At 37.5% G+C, this 27,179-nt stretch overlaps 2 protein-coding genes across 4 annotated transcripts in view; one reads left to right on the plus strand and one right to left on the minus strand.

The window, feature by feature from the left end:
* FAM184B (family with sequence similarity 184 member B) overlaps positions 1-1,332 on the minus strand; it is a 43,975-nt gene extending 42,643 nt beyond the window's left edge. Inside the window, exon 1 of the mRNA XM_074541803.1 lies at positions 1,186-1,332. Within this exon, the coding sequence (XP_074397904.1) occupies positions 1,186-1,188 (3 nt within the window). The 5' untranslated portion in view covers positions 1,189-1,332. The remainder of the gene's footprint in view (positions 1-1,185) is intronic.
* Positions 1,333-1,433: 101 nt separating this feature from the next.
* NCAPG (non-SMC condensin I complex subunit G) lies at positions 1,434-26,097 on the plus strand. 3 transcript variants are annotated; one of them, XM_074541800.1, is made up of 21 exons: positions 1,434-1,678; positions 2,291-2,500; positions 3,361-3,589; positions 4,804-4,949; positions 5,860-5,944; positions 9,195-9,387; positions 10,805-10,954; positions 13,089-13,229; positions 14,219-14,342; positions 14,999-15,088; positions 15,240-15,419; positions 15,869-15,979; positions 16,523-16,642; positions 18,157-18,390; positions 18,719-18,900; positions 21,541-21,715; positions 22,155-22,316; positions 23,140-23,311; positions 24,359-24,445; positions 24,833-24,908; positions 25,750-26,097. In XM_074541800.1, exons 1-21 carry the CDS (start codon positions 1,568-1,570, stop codon positions 25,871-25,873), a joined length of 3,102 nt encoding a protein of 1,033 aa, XP_074397901.1. In that variant the 5' UTR covers positions 1,434-1,567; the 3' UTR covers positions 25,874-26,097. The 3 variants fall into 3 exon arrangements, with proteins under 3 accessions (XP_074397901.1, XP_074397903.1, XP_074397902.1); XM_074541802.1 differs by having other exon boundaries at positions 1,537-1,678; positions 2,359-2,500; XM_074541801.1 differs by lacking the exon at positions 1,434-1,678 and adding an exon at positions 2,083-2,198.
* The last annotated feature ends 1,082 nt before the right edge of the window (positions 26,098-27,179 follow it).

The following is a 27,179-nucleotide window of genomic DNA, read 5'->3' on the forward strand; positions in this document are numbered from 1 at the left end:
TCTGCCTCTTAAGTAAAACACTAGAAAGATTCAGATCTAGAACAAGACTGACCCCTAGTGTTTTTCTTTTTTCTTTTTTTTTCTTTATTTCTTTTTTTTCCTTACACAAAAATGACCCTTCTTCAAGCCAGCTCCTGCCTGTTTTACCTATTGTCATTTGATGGTTTGTCACCTGTCCTTACTAAATAGCTGTCATCCCTTGAGGTCTATTAGGCACTTTTTTTTCTTAAAGCCCAAACATATATGGACATCAAACACTGTAAGTTCCTGCTGTCCACGGCTCGTGTTCACTTCTTTGCATGTTGTGTGTAACTCTGTAATTGATGGATGCTCAGAATGCTTCCCCTCAGCTAATGACCCCCGGCCTTGTTTCGCTAATTGTGTCATTAAATGCTCACCGCACGTTCCGTAACAGTAACGCAGCTCTGGGCCTTGAGCTATTTTTCCTGCTTTTAATGAGATAGTGAGATAATGAGACTTATTACTCTTCTCAAGTTAAAGGATTTCTGGGAAAGCATTAGGTTCACAACAAGCGCTTGCAAACTTGGGGGGAATTTCCACTAGAAAGGGATTCAGCGTGGAAGGAGCACAAATGGGTATTGCCTCCGTATGTCAATGAGCTTCCATAACTTACACAGCGGCTGAGCTCTCTCAGGTCGCTGCCGCACATGCTTCAGTTTACGGAACCCGTCTGTATTTACTTTCCCTGGTGCTCACGTCTGGAGAGGACTTTAGAGAGCGGCTCCGGGCGGGTTTGTCGGGCGCATTTAAATCTTTTAGCGAACGTAATTCTGGAGGCCCTCAGCCGCAGGCGGGCTGGTACCGGGAATGGGCTTTGGAACAGCCGCAGGGCCACCGCAGCCCCGCACGGCCCCAGCCCATCCCTCTCCCTCCCAGCCCGCCCTGAAGGGTTCGGAGCACAAATCCCATGAGGAGCAGCCGCGGGAGTTGGGGATGTAAAGCCTGCAGGAGGTTCAGGGGGACCTTATCACTCAACTACCTGGAAGGAGGCTATAGCCAGATGGGGTCGGCATCTGCTCACAGGCAACCCGACACAGGACCAGGGAAACATAGTGCGCCACCTTAAGGCTGGCGTTAGGACGAATTTCTCACAGAAAAGGCGATTAGACAGAGTGAGTCTTCACAGAAAGGTGAGTGGGCCGTCCAGGGAGATGGTAAACTCACCATCCCTAGGAGTGTTCAAGAAATGACTGGACGTGGCACTCAGTGCCATGGTCCAGCTGACACGGCAGTGTTCGCTCATGGCTTGGACTGAAAGACCTCAGAGCTCTACCCCAACGCGTTCCGTTCTGTGATTGTGTAGAAATGGCGACGCTCCGCGAGCGTTCACGGCCAACGGCCGCCATTGGCCGCCCGCCATCACCCGCCCCGGCCCGGCCCCCGCCCCGCCTCCAGCGCGCGGGCACGAGCGCGCGCCCGCCCGGCCTTCTCGCGAGATCGGGAGCGGCTCCCGCGCCCGGTTTGAAGCTGCGCGCGCGGACGCCGCAGCCGTTGCTGGCGCGCGCGCGGGGCTGTGAGGGGTCGGTGCCGCAGCCGCTCCTCCGCCATGGTTGCCAGAAAGAAGCTGCTGCAGGTCCAGGAGGCCTTTCAGCTGGCCCAGAAGCCTCACCAGAACCACGCGAAGCTCGTGGTGGCTCTGAAGAGCACTTATGCTCAGGTACGGCTGCCCTCGGGCGGCCCGGCGCGGCGGGAGCTGAGGGCCCCAGCGGCTGCTCCTCTGGTACCCCGAGGGCAGGGGCCGCCTCCGCAGTGTTCCCCTAAAACGAACACCAGTGTGCCTAAGGAGAGCCCGCGACTTAAAAACAAGCAAACAAACAAAAAGAACCCCCCAGCCCTCTCTCAAAAAGCCCACCCAAATGCCGCAAAGCCAGGCTGCTGAACTATTCTGCCCAGTTGTCTCCTGCGAGCGCGGCGGTGAGAGCTGCCCGCGGGTGCTGGTGATGCCGCGGGAAGGTGTGAGGGTGTTTGGATGCCCGAGGTGTGGCTGTGACACAGGATGTAATGGACGGGGTGTCGTTGTTGTCCTGGAATCTGTCGGCCGGGTGGAACCCCCGATTGCAATGTGCCTGCTGTGTAATTAATTTATAGCAAAATACTCACTGAGGGAGGCACGACAGCGGGTGTGCCCCGACCGCTGGCTGTAGTCCTTTAAAAATTTCAATTGGAAGCTGTCAATTGTAAGCCCACTTACTCTATTTTTCTGTGGTACAGCTTTGAAAGATGAACCGGATAGTTATCTTTTGTTGTGGTTTGATTTTTTTTTTCCCAGTTGGATGATAAAGAAAGCTTTAATGAAAAATTCATTCACTTCCTCAAGTATGCTATGATAATCTACAGGCGGGAACCAGCAGTGGAGCGAGTGATCAATTTTGCAGCTACATTTGTTACTTCATTCTATGAGACGGAGAAAGAAGATGGTAGTGAGGAGGGAGAAGAAGATAATTTACTTCTGAATTATGTGTTTAAATTTCTGCTTGAGGTACAGTTAACATTTATTCTTAAATGTCTAACGTTTCTAACATAGAAAATGGGAACTTTTTGCAGTGGGAAAAACTTGCTGCTACCTGACAAAATTTACAAATTAGAACTTAAAAAGTGAAAGCAAAACAAAGCTAGTGCTTGACACCATCCCCATTCCCCCAACACAAAAAGATCCACCACATTGCACACAACAATAATCCAACAACTGGATTTCAAAATTTGAGCCTTTGAGAAAAATGAAAGTTCTCCTATTTGGCTATCAGGTATATGTATAAGCATGAAAGTGTGGGAGTGTGGTGGAAATTAATTTATACCCTTCCTTTGATAACAAAAATATTAGAAGATCTTCTATGCAACTGTGGTTGGCATGTGTATTATTCCTTTCTGCTTACTGCAAGTGTTACATAGAAACAGAAACAGTTCCAACAGCATGAACACACAAATAGTATTACATTTTCCTAAACTATTGATTTTCCATGGTAAGATTATGGATCAGGCCTAAGATAACTAACCATAATTGCTAATGTGTTTTTTTCCTTCTAATGTTTAGTGGAGGCAGAGCAGTAAGCTGGCTAATGCACTGCAGGCTGCCTGCAGTGGTCAGCGTGCTGCTTCCTTTGGGAAGGCACTGCTGATTTTCTGGAGTCACTGGTCCAGGCAATGGGCTGTAATTGCTTTTCAGTTCTGTGACTTTCTGAGATTAAAAAGTAAAATTAAATTGGAAAAGCTTTTGAAACATAGAAGTGCATGTTTCATTTATTCTGCAGAATATTAGGCAGTTAGATGTGCATATTAATAGCCTTATGATGGAAATGAGAAAAATGTGATTATAAAAATACCTTTTTTTCTTTCCCCAAGTCTCACAATGCCAACAGCCATGCAGTGAGGTTTCGAACCTGTCAGCTTGTTAATAAGATTTTGGGAAATATGCCAGAGAATGCTGAGATTGATGATGACTTATTTGATAAAATTAATGGAGCTATGCTGTTTAGACTTAAAGATAAATTTCCAAGTGTGAGAATTCAAGCTGTCTTGGCCCTGTCAAGACTTCAAGATCCTAAGGATGAAGCCTGCCCTGTTGTTAATAGTAAGTAGTATTGGTCTTTCTCTTTTGTCTAATTTACATTGCTTTAAAGTATTTCAAAGCTTTTTTTTTTTTTTTTGAGCATTGAATAAGTGGATGTTTGAGGGTAATCTTGTAGTAATACATAAAGTGAAACTTTGCTGGAGGAGTTGGAAGGTGCAAGATGTGTGTTCAAGGGGAAGGGACAACTGTTAGGAGAGATCTGCTGGACAGTCATACTGGGCTTGGGCTGCTCGGGGCTGAATGTAGAAGGAGGCTTGTGAAAATGTGTTGGATACTAGAGTGGAGGTACAATACATGTTTGTTCAGTTCTTGCTCTCTAAGGAGCCTTGGGTACTGTTAATTGAATTAGCACAAAACTCTTAGAAGAGTAGAGGTGATAGAGAAAAACTATTGTTGTCTCAAATTATGATCACTTTTCTAGAAGAGATCAGCATCTCTGCAAGGCAGGGGTCTTGATGATGTTTGAGGGTTTCTTGGTGTATTGTATCATTCTTGCCTAAGTTTCCATTTCCTTTGCCTCAAGGTAGACAAAGTGTACGTAAATTGTGCCCTGAATAGTCTTTACATATTGCCTTTTATGAAGAATTACTTAATTGGGGGTTTCTGTTAAGGGAGCTTCTTTTAAATTTTATTTTCTATGTGATGTTTATAGGTTACTTATTTAGGAGCACATAAATTTCATAGTAAATCATTGTCTCACAGAGCAAGAGGAATTTGTGTATACTGTGATTAAACTAAGTTTATAGTTGCCTTGAATTTTGAATAAGGTTCAAGAATATAATAAAAGAGCGTGAGCAATGTGAGGGATTTACTGTAAGAGTTTTGGTAGGCTTAATGGAGATTGCAGTTTTCCATTCATAGGAAAAATTGAGGATCTACTTCAAAAGATAATGAAAAGGTACAACTAGTGAATAGAGGTCATACAAAGCCAATATGTGGAAATGTTTTATTTTTCTGCTAGTAAATGACAAAGTGGTTATTTTTGGGTGGGATCTAGAGCAGATATTTTTGGAGTTATTACCTGAAGATCTTACTTATAATTGCAAATATTGTTTCTTTTGACATCACAGCTCAGCATGTAGTTATCTTAAAATCTTGCAGGAGAGGGGTTTTGGTAACAGCTGCTGGTTTGTTGTTTTTTTTTTAATATTTTCTGTTTTTCTATGTTTCAAACTCATATGAAAGCATTGTTATGATGACTATTTTATTTTCAGTTTACAGCACATTGCTGGAAAATGATTCCAACTCGGATGTGAGGCGAGCTGTGCTGTCGTGTATCGCTCCCTCAGAAAGGACTCTGCCCATAATCGTAGGCCGCACCATGGATGTAAAGGAGGCTGTCAGAAAGCTGGCATATGAGGTAAATGGGGTCACTTTCCATTCATTTCAAAGGCTGACTTAGGAAAAAGGCTTGACATCTTTTATTACATTTCACTTACCACTAAAAACAGTTAAATACTTCATTGACCAAAATTTTGAGGGGGGTGATTTAATACAAGTTTTCTAGTTAAAACTGCTGAACTTGAATGTAGAACTTTCTTGATGGAATTTACTTGTGTGGTAGAATTTGTCTGTTGAAGATCAGGTGGTAACAGTATCAATTATGTATGCAGTCAGTTGTTTTTCCTCTATGCATTTTGTCATTGAAGCAAATTTGCTTCTGTGGTATTATGTAGTGGATGTTAGGACCACAGCAGTAGTGAAAAATGGCGTGGTTTTGGTATTGCAATTTTGGGAAGTATCAACCGTTATTCATGTTTGCATGCAGAGGTAAGAAATATGCTAACATGTCTGTTTCTTATGCAGGCATCTTATGGGAGATCTTGAAACAAAGTGTTCAATTTTTTCACACAGAACTGTCTTCTGCTTTTTAAATCTTAGGTTAGATTGGTTTTTTCAACTGAATCTCTGTGTTAGTGGCTTTTTAAGAAAAGTACTAAGTTCTGTAATTTATTGTAGGTATTCATCACCTTGCTCACATTAAAGAGAGAGGATAATTTTCATGTCCAGATGTTGCATTCAAGCAGATCTGATAAGCTTCTAAGCTATGTGTTAATTTTATTGTTTATTTTACTTTACATTTTCTTCCATGCACAAGGATCTGATAGTTAATTGTTGGTACAGTACTGTTGGTATAGGTATTAGAGGTTTCTATTGATTTAGGATGTATGTGGATGGTTAAAACTCTTAAGTGTAAAACCATAGGTAGGTAATGGGATCATTTGTTATCAAATGTGGAAATGTATTTTAATGTCTTAATATTTTTTAAGGTTTTGGCTGAAAAAGTTCACATGAGAGCTCTGACAATAGCACAGAGAGTTAAATTGTTGCAACAAGGACTTAATGACAGATCTGGTAAGAGATTATAAGTTTCTTAACATCTTAATACTAATGTTTAAGAGAGAATACTTTCTGATTGTAAAAGGTTGGGGTGCTGTATGCAGATGCTGTGATGGCAATAATAAGGAGCCCAAAGAGATTAATGAGGTACCAGGAAGTGTTTAGACACATGAAATCTGTTTGCTGCTTTGTTTTTCCAGGCCCTTTATAGTAAACAAACCAGAAAAGAATTGCACTTTCAAAAAATCTGAAAGCCAGTGGGCTTTAAAATAGGACCAAATGCTATTAAAATAAAAAAGAAAGTAATTAAACACAGAATTAGAAAAAATTAATTATTTTGTTGTATTCTGAAATGTTACATTACAGATATTTTTGTAACTAATAAATGTATTAAATAATTTAAATATGAACATTAATATCAGTTTGAAAATATTTCCTGTGTGCTTTCAGAGAGAAATCTTCTCAGCTGGTTAATTTTTTGTTTAACTAGCTTGAGGGGTTTTTTTTTAATGAATCTTTGACCCTTATGCATTTCACCATGGGGCAGCTTTATTCTTTTTAATGTCTTTTGTACTGTATCACTCTGCAGACAGAGCCATTCAGAATGTACCCATAATTGTGTGTCATGGTGTTGCCAAAAGATGAGAACATCACCTGCATCTGAGCAAGACAATTTTGGCCTGCCTACATAGAACTCCCATTTGTTTTTTTTGTTTCCCCCAACAGCAGCAATTGTATGCATGAATTTGACAATAGAAGCTACCAGTTTTACTGAGTGCTGATGTGTAGTCCCCCTACTTTGATTGAAAAGCCTGCACTGAGTTGAATTTTACTCTGAGAATTTCCCTTGCTGAATGATGTTCTGCTTGGGAATTGTGAGAATGATGATCTATGTGGATATTCACTCACAAAACACGAGTGAAGTACTGGGTACTAGAGCTCTTTAAGGTGTGTCATGCATGCAAGTTTTTATTGATCTGCTATTATTTTTGGCTATTTTTGTGGATCATATTCTGTTCTTGACAGGAAAGGAAGTGACAATCATCTGACTCCTTTTTTATGTTGTATAGAACTACACTTAAAAAGACCACCTCCTTTTGTAGAGGAGGTTTTAGTCACTTTGCCCCACCTATGCTGAATTGGTCTGTAGTAGCTTACAGAAGTTTGCCATGTTCTGTTTCTGAAGTCCAGCACTGAAAAACCCAGTTTTGAATTACTGTTTCTTATTGATACACTAGTTTTCTGTTTTATCTGACTAGTTGCTGCTTGTCTCCTGGCTGCCACCACTCCCCCAGTAATCCTTGGTTTTCAGAGATACTTCTTAGGATGAATGCATTTCTTTTAGTAATCTCTCCAAACTGGGGAGGAAATTACTTTCTCAAACTTCACTCAAAGTGAAGTGATCCTTCACTTGTCAGGAACAAATATTTGTTGTATTCCTTTAAAGAAAAAGTACGCCTTTCTATGTGACCTATTTTTTGGTGACATAGATGAGTTCAACATAAAGAAGTGTCTTCTTTTATGATTCAGGACAGATACTTTCTTAGTGTCTGTCTCCACCTCAGGATGGTTTTACATCCCAGCTGTTGAGGACTTTTTCTTGACATCTAGAATCACAGGGTATGTAACATCTGCCAGGGTGTGTAGTTTGACTGATGTCACATGTTCCTGGCCAGGTAGGATTGTATTCCACACTGGCTATTCTGTGTTGCAAATCCTATAACTCTGAAGGATACATATATCTTCATTGTGAAGGATATATCTGTCTATTGTATTTGCTTATCTGGGTAACTCCTGAGGTAACAAGTGAGGAACCTGCTCATTCAAGGTACCGACACTGAAATTTTGGATGTTTTTCCATATTGGCTTTAGAAAAAGGACTTTTAATTAGATAAGATGTAGAGTACATAATGCACATTCTGCTTAGTTATGTTTTTCAGGGTGAGTTCAGCTCTCATTGTACTTTATTCTACTAGTTTATGCTTTTCACCTTCTTGGAGAGGTTTCTTATCCTTAGGATCGTAATTTAGCTTTTTCAAGGCCTTTTTACCGTCCTTTTTGAACTCTAAATTATATTTAACTGCAGCATTTATTATCATGAGTTACATATAAGAGGAGAGATGGATGTTGTCAGTGTGTGTGGATTTTGTTTCCCTTATACTGGATATTGTTTTCTGAAAGAGCCTAAGAGCAAAATTGTTTTGCTCCTTAGTTATTATGTTTTTATTTCCACCAGACACTTAGCCATTCAACTTCCCTTCTTAAGTCTGGGTGAATGCATTAAAGATGTATACATTCTGGATGTTCCCATAAATATTTTTTCATTGATTAAATAGTACTCTCTTGATGCAGGAATTGTTTCTTGTGGCAGTGGTGAGCAGGGAGTTAATGTATCATATGTAAACTTCATAATCCATTCACATAATTGAAATAGCATGAGAATTCTGTGTGTCAATTCTCATGTAGTATCCCGCCTCCAAAAGTGGTGACTCCTGAAACAGAGCAAGTATGTAACAATGCTTACCAATGCAGAACGTTTGGGACTGGAGCATCTGTGTTACAAGCACAGGCTGAGGGAGGAGCTGGGCCTGTTCAGCCTCGAGAAAACTGGGAGGGGAGCTCATGCATGTCTGTCAGTGTGTGAAGGGAGGGTGGAGCCAGGCCCTGCTCAGTGCTGCCCAGCAATAGGAAAAGACACAACAAGCAGAGAGTGATGCACACAGTGTTGTGCCTGAACACAAGGAGGAATTTCTGCACTGTGCAGGTGACCTTGCACTGGAACAGGTTGCCCAGTGAGGTTCTGGAGTCTCCCACACCAGAGATATTCATGAATTGTCCGGAGGCAGCCCTGTGCCACATTCTCTGGCATGGCCCTGCTTGTGCAGGGAAGCTGGACCAGATGGCTCACTGTGGTCCCTCCCAGTCTTACCCATTCTGTGATTCTGATTTTGGATATTTCTTCTACAGGAGTTTGTGGTTTGTAGGTTTTCTGGGTGGAGATGCTGTCTTTAAATGTAAAAGTTTATTGGATAGAGGTTTTTTTCTAATTCCTTGTGAGGGGAAAATTACATTGCCTCAAAAAAAGGGTGTACCTCAGGTAGTTCTTGCTCAACAGAGTTTTTCTTTATTTAAGGTAATCTTAAGTTTAACTGTATAATAGCTTCTTTTGCAAAAAGACTTCTATAGAAATGTTTTATGGAAGCATGTTTAAAATTTGATATTTTTTAAACTTTGTTTTTAACTGTTTGAATTCTTGTATTATTAGATGCTGTTAAGGAGGTAATGAAGAAGAAACTACTTCAAGCCTGGTTACAGTTCACTGAAGGGGATGTTTTAGAATTGCTTCATAGACTGGATGTAGAAAACTGCCCAGAAGTGGCCATCCCAGTACTAAATGCTATGTTTTCATTATCTCCACTTCATGACATCGTTCAGAGCTGTAAATACCTTGATAGCAGGTATGCAGAGCATTCTTCATTTCCAAAAGATGAGTGTTTTCTATGAGAATATAAAACTAAATTCCTTTTAACCTCTTAAGACACTGACACATTTCCTTTGTAAGAAAGTTATTTCACTGTTATTGATGCTCTTTAAAGCCAGACAGGCCCACATCTATACCTTTGGAGTGCAGCTCATGTAGCATCTATGGATTTCAAAGCATCTGTCCTGCTACTAACCAGAATGCAAAGCACTTCATGTGATACTGTGTATTTTCTCCCATAATAACAGACTAAGATTTTGCTATTGCTTTTTAATCAGTGACAATTTGTCACTTAATTTCATCATCTGAGATTGGACTCCTACCACACTTCAAAATCTTTTCATTCTGATTGATCTGACTTTGGTCCTGAGCAAAATGAAGCTTCCATTCTGAAAAACTGGGCTAGAGAATTTTTTAAGTACCAGATCTCTTAGACTAATGACATTTTGAAAAGTAAGTCAAATTAGTCAGTTTATAATGAAGCTTACATTAATTTAATTTATGGAAAACACTAGGATTGTTTTTGTATGAAATTTCTGAGTACAGCTTGAATGATGGAGTATCAGAATGATAAATGGTTAGATTTTTAAAGTCTTTGCTTTCTGTTTGTTAAATTTACTTTTAAATAAAGACCTGTCAGATTAATGAGAATCTGTCAAAAGGTCAGTTTTCATTTACATGTTGCCTTGGGTGTTTTTGGCTGGGTTTTTTGTTTGTTTTGTATGTGAGCAATCTAAAGCAAAACCAAAATTGTTGATAGTTTGCAAGTAAAATGGGATTCAAGGGAGTAAAAAGTACCACTGCAGAGTCTTTTCTGTTCTGAGGTAGAATTAATGCAGAACTTAATGTTCTGCTTCAAAAACAAAGATTAATTTCCATTCTTGGCATGAAAAATACTATGGATCTAAAAAGGAGTGGGGGTCTCATGATGGATGATCTGTGTAGATTTTGCATTTGACATACTGTGATTGCTACTCCACTGTTGTCTCAAGATCTTGTATTAAGAATGGAAGAAACAATTCAGAGAAGCTGAAAAAATATTTTAATGCTGTTTTGCATTTCTGTGGATTAGTGGTGTTGAGTTTTGCAGACTTGTGCAGGGATAACAATGTTTCATAAAGTACCTGCCTGGTTGCTCTGGGAGGTCTGAAGGGTTGGGCACAATGTTTCTGCAGGCTGCTGTGTAGTGAATGGCTTGGGGAGCTCGGTGTCCTCAAGAGACAGGAAGTTATTTTCTCAATCTCTAACTACTTCTGTGGGGAATACCTTTGATGGAGTTTTATTTGCATTTTAGGAAATAATATTTATTTCTTATTTTCTAATACTCCTGTGTATTTATTGTTTTAGACTCTATTATTCATCTCTTCATATTGCTTTTTTTAATTTTTGTTTAGAAAGCTGATTCCAGTGGAGGATTTAACAGCTGAGAATGTGTTATATTGGAGATGTCTTTGTGAATATCTAAAATCAAAAGGTGAAGAAGGTGAAGTTTTATTGGAAGAGGTGTTGCCAGAACCAGCTATATATGCAGATTATTTATTGAGGTACATTGCATTTAAAAATGAATCTCTTACCACTAAAGTAGATTTTTATTTTTAAATTAGAGAATATTTATTTTATTCAAGTGTTCAGGTATCCTTCAAACCCAAAACTGTGCTTGAACAGGGATTTTAGCTTTTCGAAAAGACTTTTGAGAGATTTTTTTAACCTTGCAGAAATTGACACTTCTTCCAGTGTTGTCATTTGTGAAAATAAAGTAAAATTTTGCTGCTGTCCCTAAGAGAGGCATTTTTGAATTGAAACTTCCCTCTCTTTTGCCTGCTTAGGCAGACATGCTTCCTAAAAACTTATGTTTGAAGGCAGTGACAGAGCTGCCAAATGAGCACTTACAGAACAGTTATTTAACCCACCACAGGAGGGTGGAAATGAGTGTTTTATTCATGCAATGTTTTTACTCAGGCAAAGAAGGGCAATTGGTTTTTTATTGATGGGGTGTTAGTGTAGTAGTTTTGGTTGTTTTTTTTTCCTTTGTTTGTTTGGGAGCTTTCTTGGCTTTTTTTTTTTTTTTTGTCTTCATGGGATTCTTTAGCCTTAACATAAATTTTGAACAGAGTTTGCTCCTGAGCATGAATAATGCTGAGAAATCTTAACTGATGTGTTGTACCTGTAAAATAGTTAATCTTTCTGAAATGATAATAAATCAGATGTGCTGAAAAATGCATTGTATTGATGGATGTTTCCAATTAAAAATATGCATATTCTTTTCTCACTGTACTGGGTGTAGCATACTGGTAGTGATTACAGAAGTCATTGCTACTTTTCAGTGTGGAATGTATTAACATGTTTCATAAACATTTAATAAAAGAAGCATCTGTGCTTCCTTAGTTTGGAAATGTATATCCAGTCTGGTGGATACAAATTTATTCATTCATTATTCATTTTACAGTCCATGAAACATTTATTTTCCAAAAAATCTGTTCTTTCAGAGAACATTTGTTCTGTTTTCATCCAGTCTTACTCAAAGTGCCTTCAGTTACACTACTCTTGGGGGTGAGGCTAAAATTAATCAGGTTTACTAGTAATTGTTTATGGTATCAACTGATAAACCCCTCATTGCTGAGCTGTTTCAGGTGTGATTTTCAGTTCTCAGTTTCTGGTGTACAGAGCACAATTGTGCAGTGCCTGTGAGGGTGTTGGTCAGGGGGAGCAGGAACATGCTGCTCACTGGGACTTCAGGGAAAAGCAGATTGTGAGCTGCATTTCCATATGCACTGTTACCTGCTGCAGGTTATTATTCAGTGATCAGAAACAATTTTCATTTCAGAACTTCTTAAATAGTAGTTACATGTGAAGTTTTTTGTCCTAAATTTGAAGAAATTGTAAAAATTTGCTAAAAATAACAAGCTGTTACTGAAAAGTATCTACAAAGCTGAGGTAGAAAAAAGTGTATTTTTCACAGCTCATGTCAATGTTTGAATTGTATTTTATGATATTGAATTTTGTACTTGATGTTTCACTTCAGATTTTCTGAACATGCAAACTCTCACTGGTAGATAAAATTTTGATAAAAAAACAATTGAGTCTAGAAAAAAAGAAATGGAACAAACTGATGACACTTTCCATGCTATATGGCTGAATGTATCTGATAACAGATTATTATTCTGTGATGACATATTTAATCAGATTAAGACATCACTGTACACTTCCATGATTTTCTTGTATTTTGTCTTGTAGGCAGTATTACAATTCTGAAATCGTAAAAGATACATTGTACCTAAATATGCAGAAAATAGTAAGAAAAATGGTGTATCTATACATTTGTTCCTAAGAAGTTACCTTTTTGCATTTTTACAGAACTGAAATCACATGTTTCCTATTGTATTGCATTCACAAAAGGGATTTCTTTATTTAAAGTGCATTATTTTGAAACGGTACATTATTTGGTATAAATAACTTCACGAAAAATAATCTATGAAAAGAACACAATCATTAATTTTTAAGGTTTGTACCTAACATAACCACTTGTTTTTACAGGACACAGAAGTGGTGGGATTTTTTTATTGGGGTGGAGCAGGAGTGGATATTTGGATTTGTTTGGAGTGTATTTATTTATTTACTTATTTATTACTGTCCAACAGTGAACCTGAATGTAATTATATCTCTTCTGTTTGGATTCAGTTATCTTCGAAATATGCCAATTCTCAGTGAAGAACAAAAAGAAGACTTTAATTGTTTTGAAAACCTGATGACAAAAGAGTTCATAGGCCAGCAACTGATTCTAATCATAGGCTGCATGGATACCATGGAAGAGGGAGGAAGGTAAACTTAAATATCAAATTTGTGTTACTGAGCTTAAGACACTCATGCCTGAGGACAGGTATAGAACCTCTGCTTGGAAAAGAACCTGATCAAGCAGACAAAATACATTTCTAATGCTAGCTGGACTGGAAAGCAGTCTCCTTAGTGGAATTGGTCCCAACATTGTGCCACATATTGTCTGCTTACTTTTATGGAAATGTAAGTTCTAATTCTGATTCAGCATTGTTAGGGGAAAGAAATTCACTTGTTTTTGTAATATATCACTGAGATTATGAAGTTACAAAACTGCTTATTTGGAGTATAGTATGTAAAAAATAAAGGGAGAAAAATTTATTGTTTCACAACAGATGACTTGTAGCAAGTAACCTGTTTGTTTCTTGTGTTTTTAAGCTATAATCTGCTGAGGCCTAAAAGGCTACAAATATCTTAGATGCCAGGCTAAATTGTGTTAACTGAGTCATTCTTATAATTTTAACAGTCTTTTGGTGTGAATTAAGAAGAGCAAATGAATTTGAAAATTCATACCATCTCAGGTATTTTGTGAAAACTTACGGTTATGATACTATAAACACAGCAGTAATTTCTAACTCTCACTGGAATGTGTCAGTGTGTGCCAGACTGGCAGGATAGTTTAAGCTGTATTTTTCTTTCTTTTTTTTTTTTTTTAAGTTTTCAGTCAGGTATTTTCCATGAAAGCATTCTGCAGTATTGATACTGTTTCTGCTGGTATGACTTTTCTTTGGACGGTAGAGACATATGATTAAAAAATTCAGCATTTTCTGATCAAAAGAAAACAGGTAAAATCAGTCACAGACAAACATTGCTAAGTAAGAAGATACATTTGGCAGTTAATGTAGCTATGGAGAAAAGTTTCATACTGTATTATGAAATCTGCATCACAATATCTCCAAGTTGGTAGGATACTAACTCTTATATCTTCCTTTTGCTTGAATAAGCAATCATTGTTGTTTTTTTTCCCTCTAATCCAGAAAGCATCTGCTAGCTATTTTACAAAAGATTCTCATTTTACCTTCAACTTCAGCAGCCCTTATACCTCTGCTTGTTGAAAGATTGCTCAGTATTGTTAAGGATGAGGACAGAAGGATTCAAATTGTAAGTAACTGTAAAAGCTTCTTTTCTAGTCTCTGTCTGCCCCATAAATCAAACAGCCTTTATGAAGCATTGTAAAAGAAATATCAGTATTTAAATATTGTCTCCTTCCCTCTTGGGTTTTTTTTTGGCTTGTTGGGGTGGTTTATTTTGTTTTGTTTTTTTGTGTTTTTTTTTTTGTTTGTTTCTGTTTGTCATTTTGGTTTTAGGCATAGCTGCATTTTGTGGTTTTCTAGAGAGCTTTATGTTTAAAGATGTGGCTGGCTCACACTAGGAACATGTTACACTTCAGTAGCCTGTTCCAGAATATTTTGTTGTATTAGATGCAAAGTGTTTTGACAAAAACATTCAAAGTGAGGATGATGGAGATTTCCAGGTTTCATATTTCTCTTCTTTCCTGTGAACTCAGATAGGTGCTTAAGGTCTTTTTGTTCCTTGCTTACCCAGCTGGATGGGAGAAAATGGGATTGAAATGTGCTCATGGTAACATGATGTGTTTTCAAATTGAGGATTATTTACAGGGAACCAGATGATAAGAGAAACTGCATGGATGTGGAATACGTCTTCAGAAAGATAGTATTTTAAATTTGGAAAAGTGAAATGCTTAGTATATATCTGAGCTGCAATTAATGGCACTAATATACTGTTTGTAACAATAGATTGCAGAAATTATATCAGAACTTCATGAGCCAATTGTTGCAATTGACCAGCCTATTGATGCTGCTGAAATAAGAAAGCGGGAGCTTAAGGTGAGATTTTAGTTAATAATAAAAATACTTTTTTAAACTTAATCATCCAGAGTTTTACATAGTAGGTTAATATTGGCTGGTGTCAATAGTGTATCACTGGCTAATACTACAGAGGTTGCTATGTTAATTTTCTTTTTACTTTGTATTTCAGCTGGCTGAAATAAAAGTGAAGCTTTTTGAAGCAAAACAAGCTTTGGAAGAATGCATTACTCTTCAGGATTTTAACAGAGCATCAGTATTAAAAGAGAAAATAACTGAGTTGGAACAGACAAAAAATGATCTTATAAAAGCAGCAGAGCAACCTGAAATTAAAGAAATGCGTGTGGAGAAGGTCTCTTCCCTTCCTGTATTCCTAAGTGCTGGTTATGTTTTAAAATTTTTTCTTAATTTTAAAAGAAAGTATAGCTTGACCTTGTCTAAAATACATTTTAAAAATTTAAATCAAACATTAATGATATTAGTATTCTTCTTCTGCAATTATAGAAGCCAGTAGTATGCTCTAACAAAAGATAAGTTGTGTAGAAGCTGATGGTATGCTCCAGAAAAAAACAAATTGCAGTCTTGTTCTTACTCTTTTTACTCTTAACTAACTGAAAATATAAAAAGGAATTAATTTTGATCATAGCTTACAGACAGATGATGACTAATATTCTTGCACAACACGTGTAGTGGACAGGAAAAGTTTATTTGGGTAGGGTCAAATTGATGAGTGGCCCCATTCTCATCGTAGCCACCATCTGTATTAATAATGTTTTTCTCTTTTCTCTGACCAACTTGAAGAATGATCCTGAAACCCTGTTGAAGTGTCTGAAGATGTGCTACGAGGTTCTGAAGATCATGCCTCTTTCTAAAGGCATCAGTCCAACCATTAATGAAATCATTCAGTCTCTGGTACGTAGGAATGCAAAATAACTTGAACTCCTTAGTAAATGCAAAAATATTAAATGATGCCATTGCATTGTTCATCCTGTATCTAGTCTGGTTTTTTGTGTGGATTTTTACAATTGTCTCCTCAAAACTATTTCAAATACATCAAAGGGGCATCTGTATTTTGTAACTTGGAACTGTGTATTGTTTCTCTGCAAGAATATTAATGTCTTTTATGAAGAGATGTTTAGGCTTGTTGTTGTGTGTTGTTTTTTTTTGTTTCCCAGAGTGATCAACTCAATTTTGTTTGAAAACAAGTATTTTTTAAAAACAAATACAAAGCAAAACACTCATGTGACTTTTGCCATTATTTTCTTGCTGATTTCAAACAACATATTCAATCTGCTTCTGTTTATATCTAGATAAACAGAGTATTTGATAGTTGCCTTTTTCTAATACTGTATCAAAATAAACTATTTCTAATTTGAGGATAATATATTTTAGTAGTCAGAGTTTTATTTTCAGTTTATGTATTTTGTCTATAACGTTTAATATTATTGTTTTCAGATACTTCCAGGTGTAATTAATGTCCACCCAGCTGTGAGAAATATGGCAGTTCTGTGTTTAGGCTGCTGTACTCTTCAGAACAAAGAATTTGCCCAACAACAGCTTCCATTGCTGTTACAGGTAAAATATCTGATAAGAAGTGAAATTATAGTCTTTGTGACTTAGTAAATAAATCTAGTCTTGTATCTTTAGCAAGCTGTCATACATAGTAATGTTCTTTGAGAACCAGTAATTCCTCATTTTCTGAAGATCTGGAGAGTATGGTTTCCCGTAGATTTTTTTGATGTCTGAGAAGATTCAGTTTCTCTTGGTTGTGGCATGTTTTACCTTTGTGAGGCCACCTGTTGTCTTAAAATTTTCTAGGAATTCCTTATCTTTAAGGTCTCACTTTCTCTTCCAAATCTGGGTGAAATCTGTCATGTATTTGTTACTCAATACAGAAGAGAAGCTGTAGGATTCTCTGAGCTTTCCTTGGGAAACCAAACTAAAAATGAGTCTGGTTTTCACACTTCTGTTGCATACTTCCTGTGATACTGGGTGTCTGAGTAATTTAAATTCTGAGTAATTAATATGTTTATATTAAGGATTAAGGAAGAGTTGTTAACTAGAGGATAAAGCAATATTCAAACCAACAAAACAATAGCATGGCCAAACATCTGTGAATATGGAGCATGTTGGATGCTGTAACCACAGTTCCCAACCTTGAGGTGATTGTTGTGATACCAAGCTAATTATATCCAATATGACACTTGTTAACCCTGGTTTTTGACCCTGGATTTGAGGGAAGTGTGGGTGGCAGCTGTGCTTTTCTAAGAGTGTGTTCAGGCAGACATTGGAGAAAGGACAACAGGAGTTAAACTGATGTGCTTGGCTCAGACAAGATAGTAGAGTTGTCAGTCATAGTGGGAGAACTTTGGATTCCTAAAGAAGTAACATTTACTATTGTTTTTAATTTGGCTTTGAGTATGTCACATAAAAAAAAGTTTGTTTGGAGAGGATTTCAGTTACTTTAGGAACTTAAATTTTTGAGTTAAGCAATCTTTCTGCAGATTGTAAATCCCACAGTCTCTGTGTGGGCTGCAACCAGAAGCAGGGTGTTGGGCTAAACAGATGTAGAACCTCTGGGCTAACCCATGAGGCATGGTTTGACTTGCATGTAACTTGAACTATAAAACATATAGTAACCTATGTAACTTTGACTTTTATCACTCTCTTGGTCCCTGTTGTCTTTTTACATACCATGATTTCAATTCAGCTGTTCTTTTGTGTAGCTATATTTCTGTAATGCCTAACACTCTGCAGCAACCACAGGCAAATAGACTTTGTTTGTCCAGTGTCTGTTTATGGGTTGAACAATAAAATTACATCTCATACATGGATGTTCACGCCATGAGTGAAATTAATTTGATTTTATGCAGTGCAAATTGTATAGGTGACTTATTTCTTAGATTGTATTATAAATTCAGGTTTAAATTTGTATCACACCTTCCTAAAGCTGGAAAATTGGTTCATTCAAATATTATAAAAAGTTTCCCAAAATAACCAATCTTACTAAAGGAAAAATCTTACTATGCCTAATTTCAAGATTGGTGGTCTACTGGAAGATGATATGTTTATTTTCCGATTAAACCCAGGTGTTGCAAATAGATAACGTAAAGATGAAGCTCAGTGCTTTAAAGGCAATCTTTGATCTACTAATACTGTTTGGAATTGAGCCTTTTAAAACCAGAAGAGGCAATGACTCTCAAAGTGAAAGTGCACACATTAGAACTGAAAATGGTGAGGATGAAAGTGAAACAATAGAGGAGGAAGAGACTGCCACAGTTCACGGACTTCTGAAGCTTCTCTCTGGCTTCTTAGACAGCACGGTAAGGAATATTATAAAATTTGCCTTAGTTTTGTTCTAAAATTATTTTTGCAGATGGCTTATCATCCCATTAGGTTGCCTGGGAATGTTATGCGATGCAAATTGAATTTAATGGTCTATTATTAAAATACCTGTCCTAGAAAATGGCTACAAGTTTGTCACTGGTACAGGCTAAGATTACCCTTGAGCAGCTTTGCATTCTGTTTTCAGGCAGAAAGATGTGAATGTAGAGAAGTGATTGGTAAGACAGGGTACAGGCTATTGCAGTAAAGTACCAGTGAGAACCGTGATGGTTGGTGTGTGGTGTCAGTGACGGGCTCTCTGTTCAGTTCTCAGAGCTGAGGACAGTGGCTGCAGAGGGCCTTGCCAAGCTGATGTTCTCTGGGAGGCTGAGCAGTGCCAAGCTCCTCTCGCGTCTGCTTCTGCTCTGGTACAATCCCATCACCGAGGAGGACACGCGGCTCCGACACTGCCTGGGAGTGTTCTTCCCTTTGTTTGCTTATGCAAATAGGTAATGCTCTGTGTCATTTGTTTGATGACAATATACATTCATCTAGCAGCTTTAGGAACCTCTTTTTGTCTTGCACTGGTAGAAATGGCACAAATGCAATTAGATTTAGACATCTAATTCACTCTCCTATGCCTATTGCTTTGAAAGTACATCATCTCAACCTGTGACCATTCTGAAGACTTTCCATTAATAGCTTTACATGTGGCTTCCCTTTTTTTTTTCTTTCCTAAGCCTACAATTGAAACTCTTCTCAAAGAGATTTAATAAAATTAATTTAAAAATATGTGCTTTACTTATTTATGGTGTTGAGCACTACAGGTAGGCTTTGAAGTGTCACTAAAAAGTAGCTAGCAGGAATGCTTCAAAAGAAAAGCAGTTATCAAAGCAGCAGGCTGCTGGGTTGTGGTTTGGGGTTTGGTTTTGGTTTGTTTTTGAACCAAGGAGTACTCCAATTTAAATTCACAGCATATTCAAATCTCCTGTTTATTTTGGTGGTGGACAAAGGAGGTAGAGAGCTTATGTAAGGGAATAAGAGCTTAAATAGCAATTCTCATCTCCTTTTACCTGCTGCTGAAAGCTTACTTTTCAGTAGCTGCTAGTGGTTTTATTAAGTTAGAACAAACAAAGTATCTGCTTTTTTATAGTTAGGTTTTAATTTAGGTGTATTATGACACCTAAATTAAGTTACCTTACCTATTTTTCAAAACAAATTAAATTAAATTTTTGTGGCCTATATGTTGCCACATTAAGAGGAGTAATACAAAGGGGAGTTGTCTTGAAGAGGCAAAAAACCCCTAAGCAATGTGGTATTTGCTGTTGTCAGAAAAAAAATGAAGAAAATTCCCAATTTCTCATAGAATGGGGGTTTCCCTACTCAAAATTCTTATGAAAGTAACAGAAAAATTGATTTAATATGTTTCCACTATCTCTGATAATGAGTAATCAATTTAAGCTTTTAACATTGATAATCTTTTATTTGTGAATGTCATCTGATGCTGTGAATCTCATTCTCTTTTTTTGAGAGTTCTAGTCCCATGTATTTCCATGTCATTTGTAAATGAAGCAATTTCCTGTGGCATCTCATAGATGATTGTGTTCTTGAAAAAATAACATGGTGTATGTAAGCAAAAATCAGAAAAATCTGTGGAAAAAAATCCTATGTCTTAGTCTGGCTCATTGATTAGAATCTCTGTTTAGTTAGGAAATCTTATTTCTTTTCTGTCTCAAAACACTGTCTGCATCCTGGATCACAAATGGTCCATTTTAAGTTGAGTTATTTACTTTCTTCAATGACAGATACTGTATTATTAGAAGTGAATTATTAAATACCAGGTGTAATTCAAAACTTGTCTGCAAAGTTGCCATTCACTAAAGGAGAATTTGGGTACACAATGGATTTGGTGGAGGCTCATACCTAAATTTGATACTGATCTCTCACAGAATTTTAAAGTACCAGTTTTTTTTTTTTTTTTCTGGGTGCTGCTCTGTTAATCTTTCCACCTGGTCACAGATTTAATCAAGAGGCTTACTTTTTGAAATGAAATATTTGAACTCTGAGGAAGAAATTTTGATCCTGACTGTTTAAATGATCTGTTGTGTTGGAAGTGTGATGTGAGATGCTAGAATAGGGACAATTCTTATTCATGGAATGTCTGTATAGAACATTAAACTTGCAGGCAGCACAAGAGGAGAAGCTTCTGCCTTGTGCCTGTGTGGTATTAGAGATGCTGGGGTTTTTTCCATTTACAGGGAATAATCTGAATGATACTTCAGTAATGCTTGAGCCAATATAAAGCCTTAAAGCTGATGAAAGGGGGAGTTCTTGCTTTGGTTCTTTTGTAGCCAATTGTAGTGCTCAAAAGGATTTTTTGTCAGCTGGTTTTGCTCCGTAACCCAGCAGCAAATAATCTGCTTTTTAAAAAATTACTTGCTTTCTTGGTTTTCTCCTGTAGTTATTTGGGTTCAAATAGGAAGTTAATATGAATATCAGCAAGAGTAAAGGCTTCACTTCAACTGTACCTTGTACTTTTTGACATCTTACTTGTTAAATTGTTTTGACAAGTCTTGTGGAACCACACTTGTAGACAACTTGCTGCACGACCAAGTGAAACATGATTTTTAGGTTTTTAGGTTTGCTTGGCAGGAGTTATGAACTTTTCTGAGAAAAAAATCACAAGTATTTCTTCCAAAAATCCTGTTAACCACTGCATACTTTTTTTGCCAAGTTTCCTTGCTTTCTTACACAATGAGAAGTACCCCCAAAGAAATATGCTAGCAGAAAGGAGGAATGAGCAAAAACCAAGATTAATCTATGAAAATGAATTAGAGAAATGTATTTATGGAAATTTTTTCTCTTGTCCTTCAAGATAGAACATGTCTGTATATATCAGTTTCAGTAGTCAGGATGAATATTCAAATTCTTCAGAGGAAGGAAGTGTTACTTAAAACTCCCTTGAAATACCATGTGCTAAAATTTCAAATGTTACTATGAAGCAGTTTTTATATCTTGATCTTGCTGGCTGTTGCTTCCAAGATTGGCTGCTCCCACTTTGATTGATGTACCAGGTCAGTGAACTTTCATCATGGAAGAAAAAACTTAATTTTGTCTTATGCTACTAATATTTGACTTCATTGAAACAGGTCCAACCAGGAGTGCTTCGTAGAAGCTTATCTTCCAACTCTGCAAACTCTGTTAAATGCTCCTGCAACATCACCTTTGGCTGAAATAGATGTCAGTAATGTTTCTGAACTGTTAGTGGATCTGACCAGACCAAGTGCACTGAAATGTCAGTCCAAGAAGTCTCAGGACTATCAGGTACAATGCATTAAACTGTCAGAAAGCAGCACTGTGTCAGATTAAGAACTACTCCCCCTTAGTTTACTGCTACCTGTCAGGGCCTCTGTGGGATTCCCAGTGCCAGCAGTTGGATTAAATGAGTGCCTGCTCAGGTAATGAAGTCTTTTAGATTGACACTTTCTTCCCCCTTTACCTTCCCTTTTCTTCCACCCTATCCCAAATTTCCCGTCCCTCTTACAATTAAAAAAATGTTAGTAGGAATTTGCACATGGCTAATTGTTTATGTTGTGGAAGATATTTATAAAAATCAGGTGGTGAATGTACTGAAAATAATGCATTTTAGGAAGATGTTTGCTGTGTAAAATTAGCCAACTGTTTCAGTGAGATTGTTCTCACTGCTGCCTCTTGTAAATAGTTCCCAGCAAAATTTCTGATACCTAATTTCTTTCCTTTGCAGGAGTTAACAGTGCATGATACTTTAGCCATGAAAATTTGCAATGAAATCCTGGCAGACCCAACTGCACCAGATGTCCGTATTTATGCAAGAGCTTTAAATTTTCTAGAACTCGGTAGTTCTTCTACAGAGAATCTGCTGGTGCTGCTCGATGAGATTCAAGAGGTAGTACATAAAAAGCATGGTTCTTTCTTTTTTAATCATTAGTAGGCTAATATTCTGATACCCCTAAAAATGGGCCTTTTGTTTACTTTGACCATATGACTGGAATTTATCTTCTAAACAGTTTTGAAAATTAATTTTTGAATAATTTATAATAATCTGAGCTGATATCACTGCATAAACCATAGAGAGTATAAGCAGCTTGAAACAATGTGCCTGACTTGATACATTGCAGTACAGTAAGTTCTTTTGTTAACTGTGGTGTAGTTACTACTTTTAAGCTAAAATAAATTTCAGTATTGAGTCTTGCAGTTTTGCAGCTTATCTTTAGTTAATTACTAATGGCTGAAATTTTACACCTAAACTTATGGTATAATGGGAAGATCATTAGCCAACATGAAAACTATGCTTGATTTAAGATGAAGTAGGAAAGGATTACAACAGTTTTACTTTGGTGCTTTTATTATTGTGGAAACAATTGAAATTTGTAAGTGTGGCACAGGAACACAATGGTATATAGAAATGTTGGTAGGAATGCTGAATCCACGATGGGCTTATCATCCAGTGATAGCTGTACTCTGTGTCCAGTTGTTTTAATTTTTTTCAGGTTTTCTTTAAGACAAATTATGAAAAAAATATGGTATTTTAGTGCTTAGTATTGATGGAGAAAGTTTTTCTTCTTTTAGCTTGACTAGTCACTTTCATATCCACACAATGTATCCTTTGTGCAGTAATTTCACCTAATCCTATTAGTAAGCAAATTTTATAGATAAAAGAAATAGTTGTAAATTCAAGTAGCATTTAACATGGAATGTCTGCTCTCCAGAAAGTGGAAGATAAACCTTGTCAAAGAGCTATTGAGAAGCTCCATATGAAACTAACCAAGGGTCCCAATGTGGGCAAAAACCACTCTGGAAGAACTGAGGAAACAGGTCTGTCTGAAAGGACACAGGAAAGAGACATCACATTGTCTGAAAATACTGTTCACAATGAAGAAGGTAATTCAGGAGGGGGTGGAGCATGTGTACAATTCAATGAATTCTTTAGATATTACAAAAATAAGAAGTAATGGGATTTGGGAGGCAATTCCAGCTACTCCCCATATCACTTGTGCTCCAGCCCCTTCCCCAGCTCCACTGCCCTTCTCCAGGCTCACTCCAGCAGCTCAATGTCTGCCTTGCAGTGAGAGGCCCAGAACTGAGCATGGGGTTTGAGGCCTCATCAGTGCTGAGTGCAGGGAATGGTCACTGCCCTGGACCTGCTGGCCACCAAGTCTCTGGTGCCACCCACGATGCCACTGCTGGCTCATGCTCACCTTACAGGCATTCAGCTCTTGGAGCTGCTCCCTTATCAGTGTCCTCAAATGGAAAATCACTGTTCCCATGCTCAGGATCCTCTTATTCAGGGGACTGGGCAGCCTGAGCTCCATCAGTAATATTAAAGAATCCAGCAAATCAAGCACTGAACGGCTCTGCTTTTTTCTCTAGTCCTGCTAGTCAGGTGACTAACCATCTTCAGCAAGTGTTCATCCAGTGTTTTGTTTGGATTTTCTCCTGCTTTTACTGTACTGTCAAATGTCCTTCTTTATTATATCACAGAACACTGACCACGTTCAGCTGTAATTGAACTTTGGCCTTTGGTGCCTTCTCCCCACGTGTGTGAACACAGCTCTGTCATCTTCCTGCAAAGCCTGACCTGCTGAACTTGCAGAGATCCTGCAGTTCCCTTTTCCTCTTGAGCTCCACAAAGAGGTCCCTGTTCACACAAGCTGATCCTCTGTCCTGCTTGCTCAGCTTCCAGCACAGTGGAAGGAGCTAAACAGTCATCAAGAATAGTTTTTGTATTATTGGCCTTTGTTGGGGTGGAGTTACAGCTGAGTGACATTTTAAACTTCCTGTTAGCTTTATTAGCTAGTTTCTGGTTTAAAGAAAAAGTGAGGTTCAGTTGTGTGGCTTTTTAATGTAGCAGCCAAAATTTAAAATCCTGGTATTTAAGATAATCAAGTTTTAATGTATGAGTTCTGCGTTTGTTTTTCTGTTTAACAGAAAATAATGAAGATGCTCTTCATACTCCAGTTAATGAAGTTAAAGAAACTGCAAAATTAAGATCCACAAGAAGCAAAACTGGCAGAGGTACAATGGCTACAATATTAGTTGTTTTTAATAAAACAATTTCATACTAACTTTTTGTGAATGCATAGATGGGAAAGCCATTCATACTCTGTTGTAGATTTACAGTTGTATTTGTTAAAATATTAAAGTTGTTCGTTCTTTGGAAATTTTTGTGCAGTTAGCCTCTCCCAATAACAGAGATTTCAGAAAAGAAAAAAGGACTGACTACAGGCTGGCAGTAACATACAGCTGTTTCTGTGAGAAGGAGAAAATTGTGGGGTTTTGGTTGCAGACTGCATATTTCTATCTTTAGATGCAATTTCAAACACTGAAGAAAAGTAGATACAAAACTAGTTTAAGAAAATAAATGATATCAAGATATGAAAAAAGACTTTTGCTTATACTTAGGGCAGCGGAAAGCGTCAGAAGTGAGGTCTGTGAGCAGAAGAAAAACTGGTGCAAGTGTAAAATGTGGTCTTGAAAGGTAAATCCTTGTCTCCCCACCATCAAAACTATGATGTCTGTTCTAGCAAGGAAATTTAATTCAAATGTTTTCTTTCCCAAACATATATGTTTTGATATTCTCTGTTCCAAAAACACTGATAATATTTTAAGGAAAAAAATTTCTTTGAACTGGTACTTTTGAAACAGTGGCAGGTTCTGCTAAAGGAGCTTGTAATATTTTTTGAATGTACCTTTTGTGTGTTAATAGATATTCTAGCTGAAAAAATTCAGATTTTTGGTTTACATTATTGCTCTTCTTCCAGTTAATTTTTTTCTGCCTTTTAAAATCTGTTCTGTGGAAGTATAAATGTTTTAAATTTAAATCATTTTTCCCCTCACAGTTTCATTGCTTGTTGTCCATGTAGTTGACAAACATCTAGAAATGACTGAGAAGTGAATATAGACAATGGATCTCTTCCCTTATGATTTTGCAGGATATAATCATTACAACAACATTATCTTTGTACTTTTCAGCTGTGTTCTAATCTTTCTTAAGCAAGTAATCCATTTACTTGTGGGCTTTATTGTGACCAGGGTCAGTCTCTCCCATTTGCCTATTTGATGTGTTTGCTTTGATTTAATCTAATTTTGGGGGAATTTGATTCCATCTAGTTTTGCTGATTTTGCTACTCCTTATCATGTGGTTATCTTTACTGATACTGCTATATCACTTGAAAATAGCAATATATTCTCAAAAAATAAAAAGTCTTTAATTGGTCAGAAGTATTTTTGCTCTTTATGACCATGTTTCAACTTTGTTCCTATAAAAGCTCTTCAGTTTTAGTCTTTTTTACCTAACTCTTAAACAATCTGTGTTTCAGTGATCAAATTCCAGAACCAAACCCAGTGTCAAGTTCGAGGCCTCAAAGACGAGCAAAAACTTTGGCACTGGAGAAAACCCGAATGAATCTTTCCAGACTGTTGAATGAGGAAACAGATGAGTGAAGACAGGAGAATAAAGTTACTTTGTCAACGCTGGTAGTTAACATCAGACTTGAAAATAAGACTTTTTTCTTGCTAGTCATATTTACTCCTTTTATATGAATCATTTATAATTCTACATTTCTATATTAATATTTTAAAAATAGATGCTTGTATTTCTTGTAATTCCTGATATAACGTCCCTCATTCATGTAATAAAAATGGATTAAAATATTACCTGAACAAAACTTGGATGTTTTTTCTTTTACTTTATAGAGAAGAATGCATCTTACCTGAAAATAGAAATTGTTGCTGGTGCTAAATATTCCATAGTTAAAGCTGTTTTGATATTTAACAGTAGCAGAGTGGTTGCTTGTGATGGCAGCAATTTTGAATGTACCTACTTTTACAGCATCCGCTTTCTTCATTTTTATAAGGTTTCATAACAGTAAAGCCCAGTCAGCAGATACTTACTTATTATTCATGTTAATGTAAAAAAATAGTTGATCTTAACTGGGAATTCTGCTTTCTGCAGGTGTGTGTCCACTTAATTAAACAATGTCAAAGTGGTAGAACTGAGTAACTGATTTTACAAACCATACTGAAATCTACTGATGCTGACTTTGTTGTATAGAATCAGGGACATGCTTTTAGAAAAGCATAAAAATATTTGTGGTACAAAATAAGATCTGGTAAGGAAAGGAGTACTTCAATAGGGAAGGGGCAAAAAATGAAATCTTCTAAGGTCAGTGTTGTGTCTTTTTTCAGCAGTATCCAGTTGTTATTTCTTTGTAGCTCTGAAGTTCAGAAGGTGGGAATGGCCAGGACTGCACAGGACAGCAGGTGAAGCCGTGCTCACTCCGCAGTCGCCGTGGCTGAGCAGGGTCACTGGTGCTGGAAACGCCACAGCAGCCACGCCCGTGCCACAGTGGGGCCATTTCAGAGCAGTGGCAGCAAGCTCACTCCATTCCTCCACATGCACGTCTCAGCCACTGATGCCCAATGCAGACTTTAGGGAGCTTGCACTTGAAACTGGTAAATATGCTAGAAATGATCTTTGGTAATTCTTAGGAACGACTTAGGGACACAAGTGACATTTAGTATTCCCAAAGTGTAATGCCCAAACTATTCTGCTGTTTCCAAGCTTGCATATAGGAAACAGAGGGATTGGAAACTTGTCAAACTGCAAACAGCCACAACACGCTTTTCTGCTGTTTAGAAGCTTCTGTAACTATGATGAATTGATTTTGTAATTTTAAACACAATCTTGACATCTTGATCTCCCTCCTTTGGTAACTCTTTAAATCCCCAAATTGTGTTGTGGTATGAG

Source organism: Zonotrichia albicollis, chromosome 5 (assembly GCF_047830755.1).
Source record: "Zonotrichia albicollis isolate bZonAlb1 chromosome 5, bZonAlb1.hap1, whole genome shotgun sequence".
Classification (NCBI taxonomy): Eukaryota; Metazoa; Chordata; class Aves; order Passeriformes; family Passerellidae; genus Zonotrichia; species Zonotrichia albicollis.

Bases quoted from the DNA above. Each gene is read 5' to 3' on its own strand.
- NCAPG (XM_074541800.1), top strand. From the start codon at position 1,568: ATGGTTGCCAGAAAGAAGCTGCTGCAGGTCCAGGAGGCCTTTCAGCTG. The intron at 13,230-14,218 runs GTAAACTTAAAT...CCTCTAATCCAG, and splicing joins ACCATGGAAGAGGGAGGAAG to AAAGCATCTGCTAGCTATTT. The intron at 21,716-22,154 runs GTACAATGCATT...TTTCCTTTGCAG, and splicing joins AGAAGTCTCAGGACTATCAG to GAGTTAACAGTGCATGATAC.